The sequence below is a fragment of the Anabrus simplex genome, chromosome 1 (assembly GCF_040414725.1).
Source record: "Anabrus simplex isolate iqAnaSimp1 chromosome 1, ASM4041472v1, whole genome shotgun sequence".
NCBI classification, from domain to species: domain Eukaryota; kingdom Metazoa; phylum Arthropoda; class Insecta; order Orthoptera; family Tettigoniidae; genus Anabrus; species Anabrus simplex.
The window spans coordinates 26,194,451-26,221,304 of record NC_090265.1 but is presented as its reverse complement, the minus strand read 5'-3'; the positions used below and the strand labels follow the sequence as shown (position 1 = coordinate 26,221,304).

Below are 26,854 nucleotides of genomic sequence, written 5' to 3'. Positions count from 1 at the left end.
GAAGCACACGAAAAGACTCAGTATAATTTGTTGAAAGAAATTATTTACTAGATTTAGACCATTGTTGTTCTTGTTTGAGTCATCAGTCCATAGACTGGTTTGATGCAGCTGTCCATGCCACCTTATCCTGTGCTTTTTCATCTCTACGTAACTATTGCATACTACATCTGCTCTGATTTGCTTGCCATATTCATACCTTTGTCTACCCCTACAGTTCTTACTGCCTACACTTCCTTCAAAAACCAACTGAACAAGTCTTAAAATGTATCCTATTACTCTATCTCTTCTTCTTGTCAAATTTAGCCAAATCAATCTCCTCCCACCAATTTGATTCAGTATCTCTTCATTCGTGATTCAATCTATCCATTTCAGCTTCAAATTCCTCTGTAACACCACATTTCAAAAGCTTCTATTCTCTTTCTGTGCTAGTTATCGTCCATGTTTCACTTCCATAAAATGCCACACTCCAGATGAAAGATTTCAGAAACATCTTTCTAATTCAATATTTGAAGTGAATAAATTTCTTTTCTTAAGAAAGCTCTTCCTTGCTTGTGCTAGTCTGTATTTTATGTCGTCCTTGCTTCTGCCATCGTTAGTTATTTTACTACCCAAGTAAAAATACTCATCTACTTCCTGTAAGATTTCATTTCCTAATCTAATATTTCCTGCATCACCTGCCTTTGTTCGACTGCACTCCATTACTTTTGTTTTGGACTTGTTTATTTTCATCTTGTACTCCTTACCCAAGACTTTGTCCATACCATTCAGCAACTTCGAGGTCTTCTGCAGTCTCAGATAAAGTAACAATATCATCAGCAAATCTCAAGGTTTTGATTTCCTCTCCTTGGATTGTGATTCCCTTTCCAAATACCTCATTTATTTCCTTTACTGCCTGTTCTATGTGAACACTGAAAGGAAGGGGCCAAACTTAAGCCTTGCCTCACTCTTTTCTGGATTGCTGCTTCTTTTTCAAAGCCCTCGATTCTTATCACAACAGGCTGATTTTTATACAGACTGTAGATAATTCTTCGTTCTCAGTATCTGAACCCAATCACCTTCAGAATCTTAAATAGCTTGGTCAAATCAACATCATCAAATGCCTTTTCTGTATCTACAAATGCCATGTACATGGACTTGTCCTTCTTAATTCGATCCTCTAAGATCAGACGTAAAGTCAGGATTCCTTCACATATTCCCACATTTCTTCTGAAGACAAATTGATCTTCCCCCAACTCAGTTTCAACTTGTCTTACCATTCTTCTGTAAATTATACGTACTAAAATTTTGCAGACATGAGCTAAACTAATGGTGCGATAGTTTTCACACCTGTCAGCACCGGCTTTCTTGGGAATAGGTATAACAACATTCTACCGAAAATCGGATGGGACCTCCTGTCTCATACATCTTACACAATAAATTGAATAACCCTGCCATGCTGGTTTCTCCGAAGACAGTCAGTAATTCAGAGGGAATATCAATTCCAGGAGCCTTGTTCCTATTTAGGTCTCTCACAGCTCTGTCAAACTCTGACCTCAAAACTTTGTCTCCCATTTCATCAGCATCAACAGCCTGTTCTTGTTTCAGAACAAAATCATCTACATCTTAACCTTGATACAACTGTTGGATATGTTCCTGCCATCTTTCTGACTTGTCTTTTCTTTCTCTAGAAGTGGATTTCCATCTGAGCTCTGAATACTCAAACACCTAGATTTCTTTCTCCAAAGGTTTTCTTGATTTTCCTGTATGCAGCATCTACTTTTCCTACGACCATACAACCTTCAACATCCTTGCACTTCCCTTTCAGCCATTCTTCCTTAGCTGTCCTGCACTTTCTATCTACTTCATTCTTTATTTGCCTGTATTCTTTTCTGCCCTCCTCATTTTTGCATTCTTGTACTTTCGTCATCCGTCAATCATGTCTAGTATCTCTTGAGTTATTCACTGTTTCTTAGTTGATCTTCCCTTTCTTCCCAACTTTTCTTCAGCAGCCTTACTGATCTCATTCTTCATGACTGTCCACTCCTCCTCTATTGTGTTTCCTTTAGCCTTTTCATTTAGTCCTTGTGTTACATGTTCTTTGAAATAATCCCTCCAACTCTTTTCTTTCAACTTGTCTAGATCCCATCTCCTTACTTTCCTTCCTTTCTTCAATTTCTTCAACTTCAGATGGCATTTCATGACCAAAAAGTTGTGGTCAGAGTCCACATCTGCTCCTGGGAAAGTTTTGCAATCCAACACCTGGTTTCTGTACCTCTGCCTAATCATAATGTAGTCTATTTGATAACTTCCAGTGTCTCCAGGTCTTGTCCACGTATACAGCCATCATTTGTGGGGTTTAAACCAAGTATTGGCAAGGACTAAATTACGATCAGTGCAGAATTCACGCAGCCAACTTCCTCTTTTATTCCTTTATTCCAATCTGAATTCTCCTAGTGTATTATCCTCTCTTCCTTGGCCTAGCACTGCATTCCAGTCTCCCATCACAATTAGATTCTCGTCACCTTTTACATGTTCTATTAATTCTTCTATCTCTTTATATATTCTTTTGATTTCCTCATCATCCGCTGAGCTAGTAGGCATATAGACCTGCACTATAGTGGTGGGCTTTGGTTTGGTGTCTATCTGGACGACAATAATTCTTTCACTATCCTGGTTGTAGTAGCTTAACCGCTGCCCTATTTTCTTATTCATTATTAAACCATCTCCTTCATTTTCCCTGTTTGAATTTTTATGCTGATAATTCTGTAGTCCCGTGACCAAAAATCCTGCTCTTTCTGCCAACGGATTTCATTTATACCAACTACATCCAACTTTAGTCTATCCATCTCCCCTTTCAGATTCTCTAACCTACCACAACGATTCAAACTTCTAACATTCCACGCTCCGACTAGCAGAATGTCAGTATTCATCTTCCTGACGATCGCCACCTCTCACGTAGTCCCCACCCAGAGATCCGAATGGGGGACTAGTTTACCTCTGGAATATTTTACTTGGGAGTAAGCCACCATCAGTACAGCATTCATATAGATAAGAGTGCATGTCGTCGAGAGTTAGTTACGGCTGTAGTTTACCGTTGCTTTCAGCCAGTAGCAGTATCAACACAGCTAAGCCATGTTGAGTATTATTACAAGACCTTTAGACATTTATGTGAACTAATTTATGAGCAGTGAGCAGTGAAAGCGAGTATTAAGCAAAATGGCAAAAAACGACGCCAAACAGTGGCCAACTATGGAATGCAGTATGCTGTTTCAAGATAATTTCATCGAAAGTGACAGCAAGATAATCCGCTGTTTGTGTGATGTCAGTATTAAGGTAGAAAACAATACCTCGGTAAAACATTAGAAAACCAGGCAAGTTGGCCGTGCGGTTAGAGGTGTGCATCTGTAAGCTTGCATCTGAGAGACAGCTAGTTCAAACCCCACAGTTTGAAGATGGTTTTCTGTGGTTTCCCATTTTCATACCAGGCAAATGCTGGGCCTGTACCTTGGTTAAGTCCACAGCCGCTTCCTTCCCATTCCTAAGCCTTTCCTGTCCCATCATCACCATAAGACCTACCTATGCTGGGGCGACTTAAAGTAAATTGAAAAAAAAAAAATCAGAAAAATAAAGAACAAGAACGGTAGGGGTAGACCAAGGTATGAATATGACAAACAGATTAGAGCAGATGTAGGATGCAATAGTTACGTAGAAATGAAAAGGTTAGCACAGGATAGGGTGGCATGGAGAGCTGCATCAAACCAGTCTATGGACTGATGACTCAAACAACAACATGAGAAAGCTTTAACTGGGTTGGTCAGAGATATCTTTGCAGAAGGCAGAAGAGAACTACAGGAAATGGAATGGTTTGTTCACCAACTTTACAGCTGCCTTTGTAGAGTGCAGTATTTTCCTCCTTAAAGTAAGAAGAAAAAGCCTTCCATGAAAAAATGATCTGGAAAAGTAAACAGAAAGATCATTTCTGGATGAAAACACTCTGCAAAAGAATTATTTGCAGCCAATATATGAAGCCAATGTAAGAAATATTAAAGAGGAATAGGAGAGCATCCATTTGTTTTGTAACGGCCAATTCTGTCTCGAGAGCTGTCCTGAATATCTTGTGCTGCCGTTATCAGAGCTGTCAAAGTTGTTTGCTATGCGAACCATCAAGTCCACAGTTGTCATGCAGAGTTTTAATGACTGTTGCTGGTCCTTAGGAATGCTGTACCAGAAAATATGGCAAGTTGTTACTGACCAGGCACCATACAGGGTCTCAACAATTTGGACAGTTGAAACCTCTATATCCCAATCTCAATCACGAAACCTGTGTTGCTCACGCTTCAGATGGGGTATGCGAAGCAGTCGGAATTGGCAATTCTCTCAGGGCACTAGTCACTGGGCTTTGAGACAGGAATCAAACTTGCTCCTCATTAACACGAGTCTATTATTTTAATATGATTGGACATCTTACTCTAGTTAGGAATAAGAATGGAAGATTTCTCGTGTCTTGTGACTTGTGATACAGTATATTCTTTCTGCCGTGGTTGGTCATGGTTTAATTCTGGTAAGTGCGGCGGAGTCTTTACAAAATATGGCTTCTCTGAACGTTTACTCGTTTTGACGTGTTGCCTAAGGTGAACTTTTCACAGCAGCTGTAGACCATGTAAGTGACATTCATACGTTTTATGATAGTTGGCTGCACTGCTATCCAAACTCCTATGCAGACACCAGCAATCTGGAACAGATTTTGGAGTACTATATATATTACTGCCTACTCACTGGGAAGGTTACTGGAGGGGTGTGACAGTACTGTTATGTGGTGCACCATCTTAATGAATACCACATTCACAGCCTCAACCAGCTGCGATAAAATGAACACTCAGTGCCCTAGCTAAACACCATGCAACTCTCCTCCACCACTCATTCTATCTGCTTCCTCTTCCCCGGCCTGGCATCTCCACTGCACTGTACACCGAGTCGACTACGCGTACATATTGTCATCACAACAGTGACAATATGCAACTTCGATTTCTTACATAATGTTATGCATTGTCAAACAGTGTTAGCCAGAAGGTGAACAAATTGTGATCCATTTATGAAGGAAGCACGGACACGATATACTGGAAGCCATATATATTTGAAAACCAAAACGGTGCTCGCTAGTAACCTAAATCTGTTTCCCCTGTATATTCTCTGCATTAAATTTAATGGGACATGGTGCATAAGAGTGACACTCTAGTATGTCTATCGAACTCTGGAATCATCATCTTGAAACATATTTTGCATGAACACTTACAATGGCATAAAGACCTTGAAATAAATATATCATAAGTCAAACAAGCTACACCTCATCATAAAGTACCAATCTGTAAAGTGGGTTATCTGTAATCAATAGTAAACAGCCATTACTTTGGTCTTCTGACGAGAAGTCGCATGCATCCTGGGTAAGGGGCACTGCACACGCGCCAATCTCAAGTCCTGACAAGAAACATCGGTTCTGCCCGCGGTGATTCCTTGTGAACTATAGTGCTGTTTTTTTCAAGTTTCAAACTGGTAGTGCAATTGTGCTTTGGTTACACATTTACTATAAGTACTGCATAATGAACAGTTTCGTAATGAATACGCATCTCTTTCAGAGAGCTCGCACTGTTTATCTTGACTAATGTCTATAGCTTAGTGTAGTATCTGTTACTCGTGCCGTACCCACAAGCTGCCACGACTTCTTGTGAGACGCGGATAGTACAAGAAACACTAAAAAGAATCGAAAATGAACTACAGTAAATTACTCTTCAAACCAATGCCTGTATTCATCAGGAGCCTTATTTCTGAAATCCCTGTTAGTGAGGATGCCAGGTTCTAAACATGCTCGTAACAGAAACGTATGGGTTACTGTTCAGAAACTCAGCAATAAGATCCCAGTTCCTGTAACAAATGGAAGTGACGTTCAAATACGTATGCTGGTCAACTAGTGTGCATCGAAACAAGCACTGCTGACACATTCCTTTATTTATAGAATTTTTTCCTGTGATAATTTCACACAAGCGACACATCCATGATAGATACGTCATTAATATGAAGATAATCCCCAGAGAAAGTATGGAAGAAAAAAATAAGATCCAAGCAGTAGAAATTAAATTTTTAAGAACATCGGTTAAAAAGACGAAAAGAGATAGAATCCAAAATATTAAAATCACAGAAGAGCTTTATATAGAACCGTTAGTATAGAACATACAGAAAGCAAGACCGAGATGGTTTGGACATGTAAAAGGAATGGGAAAAGAACGGGTAGCAAGAAGGGAATTGGAAAGGGAAGTTAAGGGAAAGAGACCGGTTGGAAGACCGAGAAGGTGGATGGATCAGATTTGGAAGGACATTAGAGAAGGTGGATTCGATGTGGCAGAAATAATGGAGCAGGAAAAGTGGAAGGATAGAAAGGAGTGGAGGAGGCTTGTTAACCACACCCAGGCAACTGGAGTGGGACATTGATGATGACACATGCCTTTTTTCTGTAATAATTTCTCCTTAATACCGAAGCAAAATCCATAAAACTCATGGACAATCCATAATAATTAGCACCTCTACATTATGTAAAATACATGGGTAGGTTTTAACCTTTACTGGTTGACTGATGGGCAGAACCCGACGTGATTTACGATCATCTTAATGCTAATTATACATTTCTTTGCGTAATATTGAAGGAGTTAATAAAAATCTTGATATATTGAAACACTACTATCGAATTCTAGCAAGAAACAATGAAGTGTTTCTGTTTATGTTCTGCGTACTCATTGAGCATCCGGTAACATAGTTAACATAAACGTATCTTTTTTGAGCGATTCAGACATTATTGATACGCTTGAATTCTGACAGTGATATTACGTTTTCCTCAGATATTTCTGAAGAAATTAAGAATTAAGAGAGAAAACTGTTGGAAAAACTATTAGCCGAGGGAAGTTCTGTGCGATGATCCGCAAAGCAAGGTCGTCAATTGACACGTGTGAAAAGCTGAACGGGAAACCACATTTTATTTATTCCAATCAGATAAGCAAGACAAGGGACTGCGTAATGTGTTCAAATAGGAAAATTAAGGGGGGTCGACGAGAAATTGTGTACTTTATGACAACTTGTGGAATTAAACCTGGTTTGTATCCAGGAGTTTGTTTCATACTGTACCACACGGGAATCAATTGAATGGGTGCTCACAAAAACGGGCTAACCAACAAATTTGGAAAAAATGAGTTATGTGCTGCCATCAATTGCGGAAGGTTCAAAGCATCTTCTGTAAGTTGGGCTAACATGAGGCAATCCTATGTGATGAGATACAACGCTCTGAATTTTATGCCATTTTATTTAGGCCAATTTTGTTATTGCAAAATCGGGCTAACAGACGTTTACGGAGGAGATCGTTAAGATGGCGTTGCTGTATATGTAGGTTAGCAAACCTTATACCCATGTATACTAGAGGCTGTGGGTGTTCCTTGTGTTTTTGTGCCAGATGAATGGAAGGATTTACTAAAAAGAGGTAGAGTAAAAAAGCCATTTCAAGTAGTAAAAATGGCAAGTGATAAGTTTGTGAGCACTCAACCTTTGCTAGAAAAATTAACCAAGAGAACTGTATCTGTAAATAAGCAAAGAGTACCAATTAGTATAAAGTTTCAAGCATATTATTTATGAAAGATGTACCATTTAAGTATTTTTAAAATATTTATATGGTATTGTTGAGGAATATGAGTGTGTTGACCTTCACAAAAGGAACAGTAATGATGGTCAGCCATCACTTGCTAGTGTTCAGCTGTCACCAAAGTACAGTGTTACAAGGGCAATAAAACCAGTGAACCTTAAGGACTTGCTTGAGCTACTTGAATATATCCCTGCAATATAACACGAGTATTACAGAGAACCAACAGCTGGCAATGGCCAAGAGGTGACTGAGGAATCATTTTCCAATGTATTAGAATATGACCCATATGACTGATGACTGCCCCATGAGGGAAAGTTATGTCATATATCAAAATAAGTCTGAAACATCTTTTTTAAAAAAGAACCCACGGCACTTATGCCCTTGGAAGGGCTCTGGCCTTCCCAGCGACCGCTACTCAGCCCGAAGGCCTGCAGATTACGAGGGGTCGTGTGGTCAGCATGACGCATTCTCTCGGCCATTATTCTGGGTTTTCGAGATCGGGGCCGCCATCTCACCGTCAGATAGCTCCTCAATTCTAATCACGTAGGCTGAGTGGACCTTGAATCAGCCCTCAGGTCGAGAGAAAAACCCCTGACCTGGCCGGTAATCGAACCCGGGTCCTCCGGGCGAGAGGCAGGCACGCTACCCCTACACCACGGGGGCCGGCATATTTATGTCTAGTTTACTGTATCAAACACCTTTTTTGTATTGTATGATCATAAAATAAAGTTTGGTTACGAATCTAAGGTAACTATTAACTACAGTATAGCTAGGTCAACGCAGAAGTCAATTTTCTTCCATTTTTTATATTCCTATTTTTCCAAGCACTTTTCATTTTTAATATAGTTCCAACATATGGTATTGATAATGTAAAGGTACTACATCAAGATAAAATAATGAAACAAATATTTTTATGGTATAATTTTTGTTTTTTTGACATTTGCAAAAGTTGATTTATCTCTGTTCTGACAAAATGTTGGTTAGCCCGTTTTTGCGAGCACCCATTCAATTACAGGACTAAGGACTAAAGGTGTAGGTGTGAAACAAATTAGAAAACAGAATCAGTAGCAAAATCAGCCCTGTATATATAGATACACCCCTGTATTTAAAAAAGGGGAAAGGAATGAAGAAACTAAGAAAGGGGTACACCTTGTATTGGATGGGAAACAGTTAAGAGAAAAGAAATGGAGTGGGATTTGTAGTGAATCAGAATGTTGAACCAAGAGCTGAAGTTGAGTATATAAATGAAAGAATTATAATAATGCACATACATGTAAACAAGAAACTACTGAAGATAGAACAGGTGTATGCTCCACAGACAGGATGTAGTGTGGAAGAAAAAGAAGAGTTCCTCAATGAACGGGAAACACACATTGTTGGAGATGGTATCATGATAATGGGAGATCTGAATGCCCATGTGGGAACTGATAGAATGGGATATGAGAATGTACTGGGCCCACATGGGTATGGAGATAGAAATGAAGATGGAGAGAACGTCTTGGACTTTTGTATCAGAAATAACCTGTCAATAAAGAACACGTGGTTTATGAAGAGGAATAGCCATAAGATCAGCCGATATAGTTGGGATGGACAGTATGGAACACTCACCGATTTTATAACAACAGATCGAGAATGGGGAAGATACGTCATGAATACGAAGATAATCCCCAGTGAAATTATGGAAGGTGATCATTGATTATTACTCCTCAAATTAAAACAAAAAACAAAAAAAATCCCTAAAATTGTATTGAAGAAACCAATGATCAGAATTTCAGAATTGGAGGAGAAGGACAAAAGAATGGCATTCCAAGATTGTACAAAAAGGAAGTTGCGTAACATGGAAATACGAAGTGGAGAAGAAGAGTGGGACAATTCAAGACAAATATTTATGGAAGCAGCAGTTGAGGTATGCGGAAAAACAAAAGCAAAGGTTAAGGTAAAGGAGACACGGTGGTGGACAGACAAAATAAAAAAATAAATAAAAGAAAGGAACAAAGTGAAAAAAGAAATGGATAAGCACAAAACGTTATCAGAAGGATGAGAATAAGACAGAAAGGTTACATGTGGTATACAAAAGATTGAAACTACAAGTAAAGAAGAGTATCAAGGAAGAAAAGGAGAAATATATCCAGGTAAAAATGCTTTACCTGGCCGGGAATCGAACCCGGACGCTCCAGATGAGAGGCAGCAGGCAAGTTAGACTGCAAAACCGGCATGAAACATTAATTACCGGTACACAAGTTCAAAATCTTGATACTTTACAGTACGGTAAACCTACCTTATTTCGTGATACGCGACATATTATTGATCCTGAAGTAAGGTAGGCGTTCTATATTGAGTTCCACCAGTCCTCAATACATAGCAGGAGTGCCTTTACACGGGGAAAATATTTTGATAGGGAATTGCCGCTGGGTGAAGAACAAGCAGTTGATTGTATGTTGTATGGATGGAAACACGGTACTTTTTGGTCTGTTCCTGTAGTTAAACGTTATTAAGGTAAGTTGGCCAAGTAATTATTCAGACAAGTATATGCACTTATATTCTCTAAGGAACACTTATAATATCAGTAGTCAGAGTTGGATTTAAGTGCGTTATTAATGAAATAATTGCTTAGGAAAATGACTACGACTCTTACGTTTTGTGTCCATTTCAGACATAATAGCTCCAGCGTTAAGCAAATGTGTGAAGGAGGAAAACAGCAACAAGTTAAAAAAACGGGTCTTGTGAACAAAAGAAGACAAGCCTATTCATCAGTTGACCTTCGGGGAGCGCTTCAGAAGGTTTTGGAGGAAAAGTGGTCTATATACAAGGCTGCTAAACATTTCAGTGTTCCGTGGAGTACTCTAAAAGAAAATATGACTATTGGAAAAATGAGTAGACCGTTTGCCCTTAAGAGTGAACTGGAGATTTAGTTAATTTCATAGTAAAAATGCAGGATATAGGGATAGGTCTGAACGTTAACCGAATAAGACATGTTGCGCATGCTATGGCCAAGAAACAGTATGCAAACAATGACAAAGTTCCCATTCAGTGAAGTGAAAAATTGTGCAAGCTGGAAATGCTGCAGGTGAATTCGGTCCACTTCTAATCATTTTTAAAGGAGTGAGAATGTCAGATTCATTGACGAATGGTGCCTTCCTAACGCCTCAGTAGCCCTGTCACAGAGTGGATGGATTAACAGTGAACTTTTCTTAAAGTGGTTCATGGAATTTGTTCGAGGCCTTGGTGCAGAAAGACCTGTGATACTGAGAATGAACTCCCACGTCCGTCACGTGACACCAGAGGTATTGGAAATTGCATCCAAGAATGAAATTATCATTGTGACTATTCCACCGGATACCAGCCACACGTTCGAGATCAGGCCAGAGCTGCCAACACACATCGAACTACACCTGTTTCTGATCAAGCCGGAAAATCCACTACACATATCACTACAGTGAAACCGGTATCTACGGAAAAACATAAGTCAAACGAGAAAAATGATGACATTTGCGCCAGCTGTAACGACAGCTACAGTAATGGGAAGAATAAAAGTCCTTGGATTCAGTGTTGCTTCTGTTTGCGATGGTTCCATGAAAGTTGTCAGTCCATTGATTCATCTGATGCTATTGTATTTATGTGTAGTATTTGTGAATATGTCAGTGACAATGATACCGACACTGAAAATGAGTGAAAAGTGCGTGAAGTGAACTGTAACAATGCTGAGAAAAGTTATCACGGAGTTAAGTACATTATCACGAAGTTAGGTATACTGTGTCACAGAATTAGGTATGCTATCACGAAATTAGGTAGCATGCCCACTTCGCTTATTACATGTTATAACTCCAAATGTTTTGCATTTTTTGAACGTTATTTTTCATGTGTTTGTAGAATAATGTATAGGTACTCAGCATATAAAATATAAAATTCCGAGATCTAGTATTTGTCCGGATATATTACTTACAATTCTTAATATCACGAAGTTAGGTAGGTTTACCCTATATTGAGTTTCACAGGGGAAATTTTGTCAGTTTCGTGTGAAAACTTCTTTCAGTTCAGCAACTTTGATTAACCAAACTCTTCAAAAAATCTAATAACGCCAAGCCAAACTACAATCGACCACAAGTAGTTTTTAATTCTCTCATCGAATAAAATAAAGCACATTAGATACAAAAGCGCCCAGCGTGATGGCAAAATCCCTTCTTTTCTTTTTCTTCCATTGTAATTTGGTCTCTGGTTCATAGTCAGCTTCTGGAAATCTTATACCACGTAAATTAGGCCTACATCGATTTTTAAAGGTTATGCTGAACTCGAGAACATGGTTTCGAAGGTAAGTATCGATTCTCACAAGTTCTCGAATGCATTAATTTCAATTCTTTCCGTCACTAATCCAATCAAATTGGAAAGAGAAAAAATCTGTCATCAAAACTTCAGAATTTACAGTTATTCGTGATTTGGGCTCCGCTGGAAATCACGCTCACTGCACATCAGTACGAGTTGGAAATGACACAAACTATTTACATGTTAAGTGCGCAAATAAAACGACTGCGGTTTTTTTACTTCTAACACGAAAACGTAAAAATTTGCAGTCTTATAATAGGACCGAAAAAGTAACAGGCAATCCCAAGACCTCCCACAGTTTTTTGTATGTAAGGTGCAACTTCAGTTCTGGTCTCGATAACATAATCGTATATGATATAAAAATACTAAATTTGTGCAAGATTTGTGTTAAGGAGCAGTTTCGATTCCTGCCTGAAAGCGCAGTTACTATACAGTGCCCTGAGGAAAGTGCCGAAAACCTGTTTGGCAATACAATCGGTTAAAGTAAAAATAAACATCTAAGGGTATGAACATACAGAAGATGCATCGCGGTCGAGGTTTACGTCGCGGTCGATGGAGGGTGAACATACCGCGGAGGTTTACCTTTCAGTGTTCTGAGATGTGTTTACAGTGACTGGACGTAATGTTTAGATCTCCGCGTTCAGGTTAAAGATAAATTATCCCCTATTGCTAAGCTTTTACAAGTATATAGTATGTATTCAAGTGACAATGGAGATAGTGATTCATTGTACATAAGCACACGATGGTGGCTACTTTTAAATCAGTCAGCCCGCCAGTGGAATGCTCATCCTACAAATCAAAGAAGGCAGGAGCTGGGGGAATATCACAACTTAATTGAAGAACTGAAACACAACCTGGACAGATTCCATTCATACATGAGAATGCCCCCTGAGACGTTTCAATACATATACAACAATGTTGAATCAAAAATTGATACTGTGATGTACAATAACTACCACACAAATCCAATTCTAGTGGAAGAAAGATTGGTTGTGACGATAAGGTAAGATCCGTGCTTGAAATGTAAACAGATATAAATCTGCAGTTTGTAAATTTATTTTCTTAATTTATTCTTTTGAGATATAATAATAAGAAGTATCTTTTCATTGTTCCGTGAAATCCATGTAACTTATAATCAACAACTGAATTAATACAGCAACAATTATTGTTAATTTTTGAAGCGTTACATTAATATATTGTTGGAATTGTACGAAAAATAGTCTTCAGAAATGTGAATTGTGAATGATACACAACTCCTGTTGTGCGTTATAGGTCAAGTATATTCAGAGCCGGTGTACCCGGTCGAATTATGCAGAGGTACGTGGGGATGAGATTGTCCAGGTTGATAAGTCACTGAAAATGGGTTGGAATGTAGTGAAGGATAATTCTTGTCGAGCAGGTTGTTGCTGAGGAAATGCAAGTTCAAACAGGGTTCGTTCACTTTCATCCTAAATATAAATTTGTCTCCGGGTGGTAAGTTCTTGAAGTGAGGTAGAAGAGAGTTGAAAAATCCTACATCCTCGTCACTGGGGTCGTAAGATATTCTGTTTTCCTTCATTGCAAGCCTCTCTTTCTCCAAATCTAGGAGTTGTTTACCAATCTCAGCTTGAGGTGTTAATCGCCTTTTGTAGCCTGTTTTCGTAGGATATTCAGACGTTAAAGATGTAACTGTACAGGAAGACGATGCCGGGGTTATTTGCTGTGTTTGTTCTTGACCTGGAATTGCATGGTGCAAATCAGGTGTCGAAGTTGTATCATCTTCACTTTGGCGAGTCACACGCGAGTTCTGTGAACACCTGGATCAAGGACACAGTAGAATGGGGGATATATCACGTGATCTCAATCCGGACAAGCAAATCAGGAGCAAGCTACATCGATGCCTCCCGTTCTAAAGCGATGGGAACACAAACTTTCTTGTCATCGTGCTAGACCTCCTGATAAATCACGATGGTGAATGGAAGCAAGCATCTTTGACATGAACTGTTCCATTTAAAACTGTGTGTTTGTTACCAGGAGGTGACATTGAGGCATCGACCGTGAAGTAAACCGCGACCGCGAGCTGCGATGCATCTTCGGTACGTTCGTACACTAACCCTGGACATAATGTGGAAATTTTGTAAGTGCGAACATTTGACGAAACTCGTTCCGTCTTCAAGTAGAGTTGTCGAAATACTGTGTATCCCCTAACAATTAGTGTGGCCACTCTTCGTTTTATAATTTCTGAGATTCTCTAAACAATGCCACCTGAAATCGATGCTAAGATGGACCCTTATGCTAGTTCACTGCCGATCACTTTTCCAGTACAGCACTTGCTCTAACTATCGCAATGACAGGGCGCTAATGCTAAGATCCATAAATATGCCATAGTCTTCCTTCGGTGAGATACAGTTTATTGAAAAACGCTTGATCGAGGATTTAGTGCTGATGGGACTGTAATTTCTGGACAGTTGATCTGGGAAACCGTTTCTTCGAGGAACGGATAATGCAGGATTTTTACAACGTGATTTAATTACAATGCTCGTGGGACCACGTAATTTGAACGCATGATCCGGGAAAACATAGGTTCCGGGATCGGATGATCGAGGTTCCACTGTATTTACAGTGCGAACTATAATGAAAAAAAAACTGGAAAGGAACAAGGAAATCATATGCGTATTTTTGGATTTGCAAAAAACTTATGATACAGTTAAGAGAAAACATGTATGGGAATGCCTACTGAAAAGGAATGTACCAAAATCACTAATTAACAAGATAATAATAATAATAATAATAATAATAATAATAATAATAATTGTACCGGGCGGTACACCTCCACGCCGCTAATTCAAACTTTGCGCCAGTTGAAAATCCTCTGCTGGAGGAAGTCCGAACTTTATCTAATGTATTAATTTTCAAGTCACCCAGAAGATGTCACTACTTGGAAATTTTGAAGTTTCTGAACGGGGTCGTTTTTGACGTATTTTTGTTTTGCTTGTAGTAAGAAGTGTGAACTTTCTCTTCTAGAGGACACTACTGAAGAACTACTATAGTGCACCCTAGTACAAGGTGAAAGAACTGGTGTTTTTGGAGAAATTTTTATTTCAAAAGTTTGTTTCTTGTTAAATTTCTTTCTGGTATTGTTTAAGTTGGCTGTATACCCCTTTCTTTCCCCTTGTTTTGAATTTAGCCAATCCCGAATTTCTTTAATTAATTTATGACCAATAAGGTGTTTCTTCTTCAAATTGGATATGCTGCTTAACCCTAACCAATAAATGATTGTGGGCGGGTGTTTTCTTTCCTGAAACGCCTCGAACTTTCCGCGAGAGTATATAAACTGCTGATTTTAGGGTCTCTGCGCCACTTCTCTACCATCTTTCAGTGTGTAAAGTACATAGCAGGGGGCGGGAAGCGCCTCTTTCTTTGGACAGCAGTTCAACAACCAGGTAATGGCCGTATAATAACTTCTTTTCTTGCTAGCTCAGCAGTTTAACTCTCGGGGCGGGTCCGAAGCTTTTTCACCATGTAACCTTTCCCTAAAATGTAAAGACTCTTAGTATCTATTCTCTTTTAAGCTACGTATTGGGATAGAGAGTGCTTAACCCTCTCGAGCTCCCACTCATATTGTTTTGAGGTGAACTTATTTCTCACAACCGATTCTTCCTAAATGTAATGTAAATTGTTCTTTTCTAAAGTCACCTCCGTAGTATGGGATTAGCCCTTGCATTAGCGGCCTAGAGCCAGATTAGGTTTTAAACAAAATGTATTAGGAGTGCAGATCGCCTCCTCTCAAATTGTTATTTTAGAGGTCATGTAATTAACCTTTTTCTCACTTAATAGGCCTCAGTAGGTTGGGTATTTTACCCCTGTGTCTATGTCCTTAGAGGACAACTTGAAAGTCGAGTTAGGTGTGGCCTTTTTGATAGGCTTAAAATTTTGAGAGCGGATCGCTCTTTTGAAATTTGTTTCTGCGTGCCTCTAGGAGGTCTTACTGTGTAATTTGGAGCAAGCGCTCCTGGGCGTGATTGGGGTTTTCTGCCCCTTTGTTAAACCTTATGTACATGTAAGCTTGGGCTAACTGCCCAGGAATTGTGAGTTCGGGGCTCGAAGCCCAAAGCCTGTTAATACTGTTGTTGCTCTTTTGTTGCCTTGCTACTCTGTACCTTCCATGCTTGTTATTTCTTGATTTTGAAAAGAGAATATAACCTTGTTAAATTTTACATTAACTTTAATTTCGTAGTTTGAGACCCGTTCACCCCCGCACCTTCTTTCACCTCTACCTACCACAAAAAAACGGTAACAATAATAATAATAATAATAATAATAATAATAATAATAATAATAATAATCGTATGGCCTCAGCTACCATGTGCAGACATTTCGATTTGACGCCATCTGGCTGTCTGCTCGTCAATTTCGACGTTCCGTTTTACTCTAGGCCCACTAGATGGCAGATCGAGTAAACCGGATCCCTCTTGGGCGTCTGTGGCTGAGATTTAATGAATTTTGTCGGGTAAACACCAAATGTATCACCAGAGATCTTTTACATGCCGACATTGTACGACATGGAGTATCGAATGGACTTTTTTCCGCCCTTCAAAAATCCGACTACCTCTGCCAGGTTTGAACCCGCTATCTTGGGATCCGGAGGCCGACACTCTACCACGGATCCACAGAGGCAGCTATTAACAAGATAAAAATATTGTATCATGAGAGTAAAAGCAGTGTATAAGTGGGGAGCGGTGACTGAAACATTTTATACAAAAAGAAGTCTCAAGGAAGGAAGTGCACTGTCGCCATTATTGTTTATTATATTGAAGGATGAAATCCTAAAACGTGTAAAACAGAGTATCAGTAGTGATGAAGTGAATGCTTTGGTATTTGCAGATGATGAGGTGATTTGGGGAAAGGGAGAAAAGGAAGTACAAAGGAGACTGGACATTTGGAATGAAAATCTGAAGGAGTTTGGAATGGTAATTAGTAAAAAGAAAACTGTAGTCATGCACTGTGGAAAAGAGAAAAAGCGAAGCCAAGTGAACATCGACGGAGAACGGTTAGAGAATGTAGAACAGTTTACATATCTGGGTAGCATTATTAATGGAAGTAACGAAATCAATCCTGAAATTAATAACAGACTAAGTAAGGTACAACATTTTACGGACTAGAAACGGTGGTAATTAACACGTTGAGTGCCGAGCCGATTGTAGCACACTATTCCACTGGTGCCAGGCATGTTTTTGAATTGCATTCCGCTGGTGCCAAAGCAATTGTACGCGTTGTAGACTGTTTATATAATCTTGGGATGTATTTATATGATGTACTAAGTAAATTTTATCTCACCATACCATGGTCATCCGTGACGCCATATGGTGTCACATCAATTTTTAGGAAAGATAAAATATAGCGTGACGCCATATGGTGTCACAGAATTTTTTGACATGGAATGTTCAATACGAATTTCCAAAACGGGATATTTATTTCCTAATTCAAATTAACGCAATATTTATGAAAACCTAGTAAAATGCAAAACAAGTACTTATATTACATTACATATTGTTGTGAACAGTTTTCTGATAACTCTAAACAATGAAAATATGCGTCTCGGCATGCCCGAGTTCTTGTTACTCGTAATTTTTCAAACCTTATTGACATCGTTGTTCAAACATCGTCCTTTTGTACACTTGTTTCATGTGCTGTTTTCATATTTATGTTTTGCACATCTGATCGGGAAGTTAAGGGGAACGCTCTAACTACACGCTACCTGGCTACTGGCGCAGCTCGACGCAGCCCGGTCGGTTCACATCCGCTGCTTCGCTCCTCCCTACCTCTTCGCCACACCCCGATACTCCCGCGGCACTTTTAATTTTATGACTTTATTTGCTCAATTTTGGGTTTAAACTTGCGCTGGGTACATGCAGTTTTCACCTTGGCATTCCACTGCCTCCCACGAATATTCCTACCAAATTTCAACCGAATCCGAGTGTAACACATGTATGTGTTCCCTCGTAAGATTATTACCAATATCTTCCATTTTTTAATATTTTTGCACAACTATATAAACTGAGTGATAATACGTACGTAAACATGGAATAAAAAAAGCCTGGCGCGCTTTCACCAGTGACAATGACCACTGGCCAGTCAGTGGCTTCGGAAGAATACTGTGGCGCCACATGGTGGCATACAGTAAAAATACATAGCTGGAATAGACCCTGAAGTTCGCCCTTCACGTAGTTCCAATTTTACACGCATAGATGTCACAGCTGATTATCTACGGCGCATCGGCTGAAACTCAACTGTGCCGCCATATGGCGTCACGCCAACTCTGATTTCAAGACCGGTGTGCCGCCATATGGCGTCACGCCATCTCAAATTTGAAGATCACCGTGACGCCATATGGCGGCACGTGGCACCCAACGTGTTAATAAGAGACAAGATAGTAAGATCCAAGCAGTAGAATGAAATTTTTAAGAACATCAGTTAAAAAAACAAGAAGAGATAGAATTCAAAATATTAAAATCAGAGAAGAGCTAAATATAGAACCAGTGGTACAGAACATACAGAAAGCAAGACCGAGATGGTTCGGACATGTAAAAAGAATGGGAAAGGAACGGGTAGCAAGAAGGGAATTGGAAAGAGAAGTTAAGGGAAAGAGACCAGTTGGAAGACCAAGAAGAAGGTGGATGGATTAGATTTGGAAGGACATTAGAGAAGCTGTATTGGATGTGGTAGAAGTAATGGAGCAGGAAAAGTGGAAGGACAGGAAGGAGTGGAGGAGGCTTGTTAACCACACCCAGGCGACTGGAGTGGGACATTGATGATGATGATGATGATTTAAAAATTAAATTAAAGCATTTGTGTGAAACCTGTAAAACGTACCCCGTTTCAATACAACCTGCTGAGCAAACATTCTCTATTTAAATACAACTGCTAAAGGTTAAAACACTGGGCATTTTATAAGGAACATTAAGAAGATAAGAGTTACTGTCTGTTAAATTTATAATACCGTTATAAATTACACTTTGGTTTAATGAGAACAAGGCAATTACAAATTAATGGGGGAAGTTATTATCTATGAATATTAAATTTTACTATCAAAGTAAAGACCTGGAATTATGTTATTAAGAGTGAGTTGTAAGTTACACCACACTAATGCGATACTAGATATGCCTCATGTACTGCCTTCTTTGAGTGGTTAGTGCAAGAATATCCATCTCTTACATTCACTCTTCTTCTCTACTGTGTGCACTCACTCTGTCTCTCTCTGAAAGTACTACTTGCCGCACATGACTCAAGTCAGTCTACATATCAATCTCACTCGATCATTCCATTTGCATCCAGTCATAGATCGAAAGATTAATTCTGACGCGACAAGTCATTTCCCCGTACATTTTCTGCATTTCAATTTCCCACTCTTCCCTGAAAATGGGAACCCTGAAAAAACAGTCCCAAAAAGCAACATCACCACCCACAACGAATATTCCAAAATTCACACTCTCAAGACGATATTGATAGTGATACGTCGAGTAGCTGGTTTTTTTTTTTTTTTGCTAGGGGCTTTACGTCGCACCGACACAGATAGGTCTTATGGCGACGAGGGGACAGGAAAGGCCTAGGAGTTGGAAGGAAGCGGCCGTGGCCTTAATTAAGGTACAGCCCCAGCATTTGCCTGGTGTGAAAATGGGAAACCACGGAAAACCATTCTCAGGGCTGCCGATAGTGGGATTCGAACCTACTATCTCCCGGATGCAAGCTCACAGCCGCGCGCCTCTACGCGCATGGCCAACTCGCCCGGTAGAGTAGCTATTCTTCTGAGAAATACTCAAACTGAATGTTGAAAGCTTGGGTCCAACAATCATAAGCCATCGGACATTCAGGCAGAAATTATCAGAGTATTATGAGCAATAATCCCCACTAATCAAGCAACACTTGGATAATATCAAGTATGTATGTACAAGTATAGATATATGATCAAGTGCAAGCACAGTTTCTTGTGTGTAACAGCTCATTGGATCAAACCTACAACTTAAGCAAGGGTGTTAAAAGCATTAACACATAAATGGACACAGTAATAACAAAACGTATAAATTACTCATGGGAATTTACATGGATTTTGGTTTCGATCACATTAAAGCAGGAGCTGCAATTACAAACAATGGAAGCAACTTGGTAAAAGCTTTTCGAGTTTTCGGCATCTAACGTGAATTCATTAGTAATGACGAATATGACGGACACTGACATAGATGGTTCTGAATGTGGAGTTATGGGTTAAGATCCTGCAATCCAGCAACATTGAACAGTTTTTTTTGGTAGATCGTCGTGCACATTTACCTGTGCACTTTAGATATGCCTCACATACGTTTAGATAGTGTGCAACGATTGATACCTAACACACACATTAGCTGTCCCAGACATAGAACCTTCACCTATGCATCAGGTTTTGAAAAATGATTTAATAAAGCTACAAATCATACCAAAATGGCAATGTCTTCATCCAGCCATCTCTAGGTCTGCCTCCTACTGCTTTTCCAATAATCTTTCTTTCAATGTAAACCTTGGGCATCCTTACTGACTCCACGCTCAATGGCCAAAACATTTCAGTTGTGGGAGACAGACTTGCCTTCTGTATGCTCGACCCAAGAAACTTATTAGTTGACTACCGTCCATACTGGTCCACTCCACAGGTCACAATGAGTAGCAAGGAGGTCTCATAAAGTGACACTTATATTCAGGGAAAGTTTTTGTCCCATAATGGTTGGGAAATAGAATTGTAGAAGGCTGCAGCTGCTTTAATTTCACTGATAATCACTGTTGGCAGACAGAACACTCCCGAGTTATTAGAAGTGCCAAACTGTCTCAGTCCTCTAAATAATCAGAATAATAATATTGCTGACTCTACAAGGCGCTTGTTTAACCGAGGAGTAGAAACCACAGGTAAATGCAGTACAGTATTACCCCTCTTTTACGCTTTTCAAGGAATACCAGTGTAAATGGGGGGGGGGGGGGGGTATAAATTGTGGGAAACAACTTATATATAAAAATACTCTGGAAAAGGACGTAAACATTACATAAATGCATATTATTAATTTACAGAGTATTTTAATATTAAACCTATTACAGTACTTACCTAAAATAAAGATCCAGTGTAAATTGATGTTGACACTACACTGCTTTTGTAATTTTGCTAATCCACTAACCAAGAGAAGGATACCAGTTGGTAGTTAAAATATCATGTAATAAAGTATATTATTTTAATCTGGTTATCTTTCTTAGAATGGCTATAGAATTATCAAACAAGCAATAAATTATCTTTCTCTGTTAATAATATATATATAAATAAATTTGTTGGATAGGTAACCTGCTCGTCAGAATTTTTAAATTTTTAATTACAATTTGCATCAACACATCACTGTCTTATGGCAGCTATGGGATAAGAAAGGCCTAGGAGAGGGAAGGGAGCGACCGCGGCCTTAATTAAGGTACAGTCCCAGCATTTTCCTGATATGAAAATGGGGTACCCCAGAAAACCATCTTTAGGGCTGCCAATAGTTCGAACCACTATCTTTCAGATGCAAGCTCACAGCTCCCGCCTGTAACAGCACAGTCAACTCGCCCGTTGCTCGTCAGAATTGTCATGCGTTTTGCGCAAATCTGTCGAGTAGGCAACCCGTTCATCAGAGTTGTCATGCGGTTTGCATATATTCCCCTGATATTCATAGTCGGCCACTTTCGCGCATTTGTTATCATAAAATGTGTGATGTCCGGTTTGGTCATCATGCTGCGGTACTCAAAGCATTATAGGTTAGTTGCAATGCCATTTTACTTCAACTTTTTTCCCGTGTTGAACATCCTGATATGGTGTAAATGGCGGTAAGCAAAAAACATCTCATACGTAAATTTGAGGATTTTAATGCATTGTAAGCATAGGGAATCTGAGGGGAGCAATAAGAAATGTTATAAACAACGGGAAAACATAAAAATACGGGAACATAAAAGCAGAGTAATACTCTATGTACAGTCAAAACAAATCAAAATTTATATTTTCAAGAACTACCTCAATTATATATTCCCGATCTAAACAAAACACCAAGTTCTTTTTAATAATGCAGGATGGAAGCAATGAAGCAGTGACTTACCTCCATGATAAATAACTACGTTATGAACAATGGTCTGTGCATCTGCTTGAAACTCCCCAAGGCAGCGGTACTTGTTGTTGGCAGCTTTGATCTCCATGCTCCGGAGATCCATCGGTCGATAAATCAAGTAACTGACACGCCACTTGTCACCGTCATCGGTAACCCACTTGATATCGGACCGCCTCTGGGTCAGCTGGGACTGCGCTAACGATACCGACCTATCGGAGATGTACGAGCTCTTGCTGGGTACTTGTCGATCAGTGATGGTGGCTGGCAGCTGGAATTAAAAAATACGTTTGCATTAAATGATGTTTTTGCTGTACATGCTGTGTACAAGCTGAAGAGATATTAAATACAGAACAAAATTAGCCAAAGATAAAGCATGGCAGAGGTCACTGTAGCTCAGTCGGGAGAATGTCTGGCACGAAATTGGAAGTCCCACAGGTGTTCATAGTTGACCCTTTATCTTCTGTACTTAACACATTGAGTGGCACAGCGGACACCAATGACTATTTTCGGATTTCCTGCTAGGCCACGGCTGACACAGGTGTCTGCTGGCTCAAAACTGATAACTTATGCACTTGTCTGCTTTTATAAGGAAGCTGACCATATCGAATATTTGGCAGGTTCCCTTTGGTTACAAATCAAGCACCAGTCTTCAAAATTATACATTCAGGTACGATAACATTTTATTTTCATATGCTGAGCGCCAAACAAAAATGCTGAAATTTTGCTCTGTGGGCCCAAACTTTATTTTTTCTCTCTGATGTTTCAGTAGCAATATTTCATCACACATTTAATGCAAAAAACGAGAATAAAGTAAGACAGACACCGGTGTCCGATGTAGCCTGTTGGGAAACATGTCCGCTTGGGCCAACGCGGTCACGAAAGCGGACACTAGCACGCACCCAATAATGTGCTGAATGTGTATGGTAGTACCGCAGTTACTTCAACTCGACTGCCTCTTCTCAACTGTAAACCAGAAACAATGGACACACTAAAATACAGTAGAAGTCCGCTATAGCAAGTACGGCATATAACGAGAACTCCGTTATAGCAACGCCTTTTCTCTGTCCCTTCAAAATTCCTATATTAAACTGTGTATCGTCCTTCGGTTACAGCGAGAACCCTATCACTGACGCATCCGTTACTACGAGCGATTAAGCGCGCGCGATTTTTCCGTTACCGATATTTATGCACCCCAGCGATGATATTGCATGCGATCGATTACCTTCGGCATCGTTTCCTCGCGATGTGCACTAGCGATTTTTCTCGTCAACATTCGAAGGCGATGTCGGAGTTGATTAGTAATACCTGTGGACAGCTGTTCCAAAAAGAAAATTCCAAATGAAAGAGAACATATTTTCGTAATAAATGCGTAAATAACGTGTCCGATAACGGTTGTTAATATGTTAAAAATTAAAGCTGATTAAAAGACCGCTTAATTTTGAGGCTAAATACTGCAGGTAAGTAAGAATGGGATACACCTCAAGATATGGCAGAGTGCTTATTGATTTCAGAGGTTAGCTTATATTTTGTCGCGTCTGGTTAAATTACGGAAGGGCTATTATGAAAATTTATAGCAAGAAAGTTATCATTTCTCTACTGGCGCTTGAAATGTGCTTTCATCATACGTATAGTACGGTTAAGTTAGGATACGTGACGCTGTTTGAATAAGACAACTGAAACGTTTGCAACAAAATGCGATCGATCATCTTCGGAACACGTTTTCGTAATGAATGCGTAAATAACGTGGCCGATAGCAGTTGTTAACTTGTTTAAAATAAAGACTGAAGTAAACGATATCTTAATTTTAATGTTATATACAGAAATTAAGTAAGAATGTGATACACCTCAAGATATGGCAGAGTACATCACTGATTTCTGAGGATATTTCATATACTCTCGCGTCTAGTTACGGCTATTTACATGTAAATTTTCGCGAGGAGGTTATTTCTCTACATGCGTTTCAAATGTGTTTTCATGATACATATAAATGCACAAGCTAACCAAGCTAAACATAAAGCCTTCTCTTACATGGGCCTTAAGATCAAGCCGGTCCCATTTAAATAAGAATGTAATTACTACATTTCTTTCTTTTATGTATTGAATTGGTTGAACTTCAATTATTTAATTTTTAATGTTAATAATTTCAATACGGAACAATGAAATTTTTATCTTTAAATGCACAAGCTAACCAAGCTAAACATAAAGCCTTCTCTTACATGGGCCTTAAGATCAAGCCGGTCCCATTTAAATAAGAATGTAATTACTACATTTCTTTCTTTTATGTATTGAATTGGTTGAACTTCAATTATTTAATTTTTAATGTTAATAATTTCAATACGGAACAATGAAATTTTTATCTTTAAATACATATAAGGTTAGGTTAGGTGACGCTGTTTGAAGAAGAAAGCTGAGGTGTTCGCCACAGAAATCTCTGGAGTGATACCATATTTCTCCGAATCCAAGACATTTTTTTCTCAGAATCTCATGCGAAAACTCAAGGGTTGTTGCATTTGCGGCCTAACAGTAAGTTAATTGATACCACTGGCAACTGACGTGGTAACCACGCTGCTTCTTTTCTCACGCGCACAGAACTCGTTGACAAACGACCACCTCTTTACTACACATCGCTAGCCTGTGCCTGTGTGTTTCTCAAATCTGCAGAATGGCATCAACACATGCGACCCTTCGAATTCTTAGATAAGGCATGGCTACTCTGTGGCAGAGTACTTGACTATTGTACTTGACGCTTAGTAAAATTAAGGTTTATAGACAGCAGGAATATTTTCGTGATGGATAGTCGTATTGTAAAGATACATGGAAAAGGTACTGCCTGAAAATTTTCAACGGGTGCTAGTCAATATTGTGATGCCAATTTTAAGTTAATGGTTATTAAACACTCGGAAATGTAGAATAATTGTGCAGCCGCAAGAAAATACGGCATAGGCCTAACTAAAGCCAATATTTGGCGTTAGCGTGAAGACAAAGAGCTAAAAAAATGCGTACTGTACAAAAAATGCATTCAATGGTCCGCAACAAGGACGCTTTAAAGAAGTCGACGATGAAATTGTGAGGTATGTGCACCAAAAGCGCAAGGGCATGGCCATACCGTGGCGCAATAAACTATTTCGTTGACTTTCAACGTCCGCGATTAGGCCTATACATCGCTAGCCGCTGAATTTGGCCGAACCCGACAAGCGAGACGTGCGTGTAGTGGTAGCCGGTTATATCTGACGCTGCGTAAAAGTAACAGTTTTATAGACAGCAAGAATAATTTCCCGATGGATCTTTGTATTGTAGAGACGCATGGAATAGGTATTGCCAGAAAAATTTTCAACGGGTTCTCTTCGGTATTATGATGCCAATGTTAAGTTAATGGTCCTTAAACCCGCAGAAATAGAGAATAATTGTGCAGCCGAAAAAAAAAAAAAAAAAAAAGAAATACGGCGTGACGAAAGTCAATGTTCGGCGTCTAAAATTAGTCTAAAAATGCGTAGGCTACTGTACAACAAGGCATTCATATGATTTTACACAGTTCTTTTTTAGCCTGATTTGAATTTTTAAAGGAAAAAGTGGGGTTCATCTTAAATTTGTAGAAATACGGTACTATATATTTTTCAGAATGAAATTAGACATACACTTTCACGTAGTATTGGATTACGAAAAATACCAAACAAGTAAGCCGTAGTGTGGATATCATTTGCGGAAATGTAAGTTTTGAACAAACTGATTGCCGTTTCATACTGATTTTAATGTGGATGGGGGGTTTTCCGACTTTTATACAGAAATCGGATATAACAACAATCCGTTATAGCCAGTAAATTTTTCGCTATTATGAATTCTTGCTATAACGGACTTCTACTGTATATCCTTGACAAATCCAGAGACAGTACACACAAAATGAATTATACATATATACCTATCGGTTGTTGCAATGAGAGTTCTACAAGCACTGCATTATCCAACACTGTAAACACAACACTTCTAGTACCACTACATACATTCGGTACATTCTTGGGCGTCTGCTAGTGTCTGCATGCCTGACCGCCTTGGCCCCAGATGACAAATTTTCCAACAGGTCACAGCGGACACCGGTGTCCTTAGTTTATTCTCGTTTTTTTATGTTAATTTTTACTTTTGCATTGAATGTGTGGTGGAATGTTTCCACTGAAACACCGGAGTAAAAATAAAGTTTCGGCCCACAGAGCAACATTTCAAAATATTTGTTTGGGACTCATTGTGTTAGCATCTCTTCATCGCACACCATGTACTAATAAGTAAACTCGTGTCCCTTGTCCTGAGGTGATGCAGCTCTTTTCATGCCCTCTTGTCATTCTTAAGTCTCTGGCAGTACTGGGAATCGAACCCGGGCCTGCGAGGATGGCAGTTAATACTGCTAACTGTTATGCTACAGAGGCAGACATTAATTGTACTAACACGACCTAACAAGCTGAAAGTATATTTTGAGTACAATATAGTCATCAAAATTGAATATTCACTGGAACTGGCCCACAGTAGACTACAGTTGCAAGGGCAGTAGAGCTAAGATCCCAGCAAATAGAGCACAAATGACCCGGGCCCACAACAGCTCAATCACTAGAGCAGGTAACCTGAAATTGGCAAGGTTCATTTCTCACCGGCGACCAGCTGGCTACTTTTGTTGTGAACTTACTCGGCTTGTATTACACAACTTCATAAGCTGAAAGTCTATTTCAAATACCTGGGAATTTTCTCGTTAAACACTGTCCTCGTCAAGAGAGGG

The 26,854-nt window shown here is 39.3% G+C and overlaps 1 protein-coding gene across 2 annotated transcripts in view; it reads right to left on the bottom strand.

Annotated features, from left to right (window-relative positions):
• Nucleotides 1–26,854, bottom strand: part of LOC136883508 (zinc finger MYND domain-containing protein 11) — a 313,597-nt gene that overhangs the window by 168,765 nt on the left and 117,978 nt on the right. For both annotated transcript variants that reach the window (XM_067155881.2, XM_068229918.1), the window contains exon 7: nt 22,087–22,363. In XM_067155881.2, coding sequence (XP_067011982.1) covers nt 22,087–22,363 — 277 coding nt within the window. The remainder of the gene's footprint in view (nt 1–22,086; nt 22,364–26,854) is intronic.